Source organism: Loxodonta africana, chromosome 19 (genome assembly GCF_030014295.1).
Source record: "Loxodonta africana isolate mLoxAfr1 chromosome 19, mLoxAfr1.hap2, whole genome shotgun sequence".
NCBI lineage: Eukaryota > Metazoa > Chordata > Mammalia > Proboscidea > Elephantidae > Loxodonta > Loxodonta africana.
This window is the reverse complement of record NC_087360.1, coordinates 49,393,574-49,399,224: the sequence shown is the minus strand read 5'-3', so window position 1 is coordinate 49,399,224 and position 5,651 is coordinate 49,393,574. Positions and strand designations below refer to the sequence as shown.

The 5,651-nt window shown below is 38.1% G+C and overlaps 1 protein-coding gene across 1 annotated transcript; it reads left to right on the top strand.

Moving 5' to 3' along the window:
* The first annotated feature begins 1,634 nt into the window (after nt 1-1,634).
* LOC100671095 (neuroepithelial cell-transforming gene 1 protein-like) lies at nt 1,635-3,646 on the top strand. The gene is made up of 2 exons (XM_064272681.1): nt 1,635-1,870; nt 1,921-3,646. Exons 1-2 carry the CDS (start codon nt 1,778-1,780, stop codon nt 3,454-3,456), a joined length of 1,629 nt encoding a protein of 542 aa, XP_064128751.1. The 5' UTR covers nt 1,635-1,777; the 3' UTR covers nt 3,457-3,646.
* The last annotated feature ends 2,005 nt before the right edge of the window (nt 3,647-5,651 follow it).

The window sequence follows — 5,651 nt, the reverse complement described above, 5'->3', positions numbered from 1 at the left end:
AGAGGTGGATTTTAACAATCAAGGAGATAGGATGATGCGTTCATCGGCCATGTGTCTGTCAGTTTGTCAGACTGTGGTGGCTTGTGCGCTGCTGTGATACTTGAAGCTTTGCCACCGATATTTCAAATACCAGCAGGGTCACGTTGGTGGATAGGTTTCAGCTGAGTTTCCAGACTAAGACAGACTAGGAAGAAGGACCTGCAGTCTACTTTTGAAAAAAATTGACCAGTGAAAATCTTATGAACAGCAGTAGAACACTGTCTGATATAGTGCCAGAGATGAGCCTCTCAGGTTGGAAGGCACTCAGAATATGACTGGGGGAGAGCAGCCTCCTCAAAGTAGAGTCAACCTTAATGATGTGGGTGGAGTCAAGCTTTCAGGACCTTCATTTGCTGATGTGGCATGACTCAAAATGAGAAGCAACAGCTGCAAGCATCCATTAATAATAGGAATGTGCAATGTACGAAGTGAAAGATTAAACAGGCCTATAAAACAAATAAGAACACAAGTGAGGAACATGCTTCTTGGTTCTGTTAAGTATATGAGACTAAATAGGCAACATCTCCCCAAGCAAAGACAAGACGGCAGGAAGGAACAGAAAACCTGGATGAATGGACACAGGGAACCTAGGGTGTAAAAGGAAAGGGGGAGAGTGTTGACCCATTGCAGGAATTGCAACCAATGTCACAAAACAATTTGTGTATACATTTTTTAAAAAGAAACTAATTTGCCCTGGAAACTTTCACCTAAAACACAACAAAATTAAAAAAAAAAAATTATAAACAATGAAAAAAAAAAGACAACCCAACAGAAAATGAGCAAAGGATGGAAAATTCTCAGAAGATTATCTAAAAGCCATATGAACAGGTATTCCTATTCAATCAAATTGGTAATATCGGAATTATAAATAAAATCAATAATAAGATACTATTTTGTACCTGCTAGAATGGTCAAAAATTAAAGTTTGGACAGGATCAATCATTAGTTAAATGTGAGAAACAGGAATTATGACTAGTACAATTGCTGGTTGAAATGTAATTTAGTACAGTGATTTTGGAAAAGATTTGACATTCTCTACTAATGTTGCAAGTTCACAAATTACTTGTAGGTATTTACTCTGAAGAAAGCTCCCACACAGAGGACAGACCCCTGGATGCATTACAGCATCTTTTGTAATAGCAAGTATTAAAAACTATCCCAATATCCATCAATTAGGATCAATTAGGGGATGGACAAATATATTGTTGTATAGTCATGCAATAGAAATCTACATAGTAATTAAAAGGAATGATCAGATGTGTAGGTAATAACATACAGAGTTCTCAAAAACATAGTTCTGAATGAAAAGAGCAAGTTTCTTAATGCTGCATGCTGTATTATACCATTTGTTAATAACAAACAGATTACATGTACATAAATACATATAAATATATGTTTATATATGTAGATTACATGAATACATGGTATGAATAACATTACATGCATTAGAGTTTGGAATTTGTAGAGGGAATGGTTGAAGAGGAGTCATATAGGTTTTGGGATGAGACTGGGAAAGAAAATATGGAGGAATTCAACCTAAACTGTAATCTTTTATTTTTTAAAAAAAGGACCTGGGAAGCTGTTAGTTCCACCACAAGAAAGAGACATGGGCAAATGGCTGCCAAGGTTGGGTGAGGACTCAAAAGAAAAGCCTGTGTGACTCAGTAGTGATCCGAGTCAGCAGAGCTGACGCGGATGTGGATCACTTGTAAAGACTTTAAGGAATACTCAGTAAAGCATGGTGGCGCATGATGAGATTGGAGGTCTCCTACCTATTAAAAGAACTATTCGAGTCCTAGATGTTAATAATCAGTCCTTCAGAGAACAAGAGTCTTAGGAACTGCTTTATGGGGTAAGAAGAAAAACAAGAATCCCTTTCTTGAGCCAAGCAATAAAAGAGTCCGACCTCTAGCTCGGGTCACATCCTTGGCAAATTTAATCTATCCTGTAAGAAATGGAGCAGTCAGGCGCTTTGGTCAAACAATACAGTCATTTGCTCTTAGTGGTGACAACAGATCCCCGGCTTCTGCTCATAAGTCATACACCAGATCAACAGTCCCAACACCTGCCAAAAGAAGAAATAGTGTTCTGTGGTCAGAAATGTTAGACGTCAGTATGAAGGAGTCTTTAACTACCAAAGAAATCAAACGTCAGGAGGCAATATATGAAATGTCCCGAGGTGAACAGGATTTAATTGAGGATCTCCAGCTTGCAAAAAAGGCCTACCATGACCCCATGTTAAAGTTATCTATTATGTCAGAAGAGGAACTCACGCATATATTTGGTGATTTGGATGCTTATATACCTCTGCATGAAGACTTACTGGCAAGAATAGGAGAGGCAACCAAGCCTGATGGAACAGTGGAACAGATTGGTCACATTCTTGTGAACTGGTTGCCAGGCCTGAATGCTTACAAAGTCTACTGTAGTAACCAGCTTGCAGCCAAAGCTCTTCTTGATCAAAAGAAACAAGATCCAAGAGTCCAAGACTTCCTCCAGCGGTGTCTTGAATCTCCTTTCAGTCGAAAACTAGATCTTTGGAGCTTCTTAGATATTCCTCGAAGCCGCCTAATCAAATACCCTTTACTGATAAAAGAAGTTCTTAGACACACTCCAAAAGACCACCCTGACGTTCAGCTTCTAGAGGAAGCGGTATTGATAATACAAGGAGTTCTCTCTGATATCAACTTGAAGAAAGGTGAGTCAGAATGCCAGTATTACATTGACAAACCGGAGTATCTGGATGAAAAGCAGAGGGATCCTAGAATTGAAGCCAGTAAAGTGTTGCTTTGCCATGGGGAACTAAAGAATAAAAATGGACATAAACTTTATATTTTCCTGTTTCAAGACATCTTGGTTTTGACTCGACCTGTTACACGAAATGAGCGTCACTCTTACCAGGTTTACCGGCAACCAATCCCGGTCCAGGAGCTGGTTCTAGAAGACCTGAAGGATGGAGATGTGAGAATGGGAGGATCCTTTCGAGGAGCTTTTAGCAATTCAGATAAAGCTAAAAATATCTTTAGAGTTCGCTTCCAAAACCCCTCTCCAGGCCAGTCTCACACGCTACAAGCCAATGATGTGTTCCATAAGCAGCAGTGGTTCAATTGTATTCGAACCGCTATCTCCCCTTTCCAGCAGGCCACCAGTCCAACAGAGCTTAAGGATTTGCCAGAGCTCAGTGAAGAGTGTGAAGAGTACAACCTGTCTGCGTCAAATGTCAAAGCCCAGAGAAGGGTTTCAACAGTTTCTAGTGTTGTTCAAGTAGAAGTAGATGAAAATGCTTCAGAATATGGTTCTAGTGTGCAAACAGCAGAAGACACCAAGAGTGTAAAAGTACACCGAACACAGTCTGAGTTCCGAAAAGCAAGGGACAAAGCCCAGTTAAGTGGCAAACGGAAAGAGACTTTGGTATAAAGAAAACTGTGTATTAACTGATGGAGAGACTGTTTATTTATAAATGTGTACAGTTGTTTTTTTTTCCTTGTAATGCAAGCATGGGAACGTTGTAGGGTTTATACCAGTTTTAATATTTTCTATGTTTTTGATTGTTTTTTGTTTGTTTTTTAATGGCAGCTAAAGGTATACAAATTACTGTTAAACTACAGCTTTTTTTTTTTTTAAGGTATAATTTTCTTGGTTTATTTAGTTCATGCAAGCCTGGTATCTTTAATCAAATGAAGTATGTATGAAATGGATTTTCTCCTAATTCTGGATTCATCATGACTCCGATACCAACCAATTGTGATATTTACAACATCTGCCCAAAATTAGAATTCTGGAAATACTGGAGTTTTACCAGTGTTTCTTTGCATGCAGAATTTAAGTTGGAACACTGGTACATAAAATCTAAATGGAATATATATTTGTATTATTTCAAAATTTACACTGAAACATATCTTCCTTGGAAAACAAACCATAAAACTTTATAGGTTTTCCATTTTATCAACTGGAATGCTTTATATTAGTTTTTCACTGCACATTCCTCATTTTTCATTCATTTAACCTGCCAATTATTTAATTTTTTTTTTTGTAAAGTAGCTTTTAGTATTTGCTTTTATTTTTTTACTTTGATGCCTTTTCAAATTGGCACGTCTTTAAAAGTATTCTTCCTTGATTTAAAATGTGTGTGTATGTGTGTGTGTATATACATATATATATTTTTAAATCATATTAACTTTACCAAGTGAAACCAAGCCATACTGTTTTTGAGCCAATTAAGAAAATTGCAGTTGTTAAAAAGTAGCATTTTGGGGTGGTGAACACACATGAAATGTCTTAGTATGTTCTAGACTACTGAACAAAAACCACCGTAAGAACCAAGTTGAAAGTTTTAGCATGGCTGGAAAAGCAAGAGGGAAGGCAAAATGACTGGTAATAAGTTTTTTTAAGAGGGAAAAAGAGAGTAGTTGTGTCTTAAAGTAGAATGTCTGGTTGTGCCAGAATGTGAAAGATAGTAAAAGCTAAACTTGAGGGTGTGTAGTAAGTTGTAGAAGGCTTGAGGGGAAGTGAACTTTATTTGCCTTGGTTTGTAATATCTGCAGATAATGAGTTTGAAAAGAAACAAATGTTTTTTGAAAACTTTACAAAATTAGATCAATTTTGGTGGATGTATTCATAAGATGGAAAAAAGGCTGGTGAATTTTTTGCTCCAAAATGTTTCATGGGTGATACACTTTCTGTTAAAATAGCAGTGAAATACCCTATGCCATAACAGGTTCATAACAGTGATCAGTTCAAGTAAAATGTTGACTATTATGTAAAATATATTTGGCCAGTGGAAATGAAAATTGGAAAAGATTGTAAATAGATCAAATGATTTCTTTGTATAAATGAATTGTACAATTAAAAAAAAAACACACACACACACAAAAAAAAAAGGACCTGAAGGAACCATGAAAGTGTTAATCTGGCGTGCCAGCTAATAATAATAATGGTGGTCATGAAGGAAACAATGACAAAAATAACAACTATAGACCAATAAATGGAACAACTTTATGGTGAGAAAAATTGTTTGGCAGGAGCCAATGTGTATGTGCGGGCACAGGGCCTACAGAAGGCTCCTTGGGGCATTATCAGCATTTGCTTCCTTCAGGGTAGGACGGGCTCTGGACTACTCTCTCATATCATAACTCAGAGCCTCATCTACCTAGAACCAGCCTGCAGACTCGGACTGTCAGAACCAGGACCTTATCAATAACATCGATCTTTTAAGAGCAGCTGGGGAAAGATGGAGAAGCTCTGATGGTGACTTCACACAAACACTGGGCTGTAGCAACTTTAAAGTGCCCGAAAGCTGTGATGGAATTTCAGGTTTCCGGGCCAGAGATTCTCAGAGTACTGCTGCGGAATTGCCAGCTCAAGAAAAGCCTTAGTGGGGACCCTGAGACTGGTGCTCCAAAAGAGAATAGAAAGTAAGTGGTGACAATATCGTTAAAGTTCCAGTTCCCACCCCCCCACCAAAATTTACCTTCTCAATGGCTTTGTGTGGCTCCATGAGCACCATGTGAATAACAGCAGCAGCACCACAGCATCTGCAAAGGGCTCCAGTGACTGTGCTGACAAATAGGAAGGCTGGTGTGTTGTGAGTTTCTTGAGAGTAGTCGTTAAAA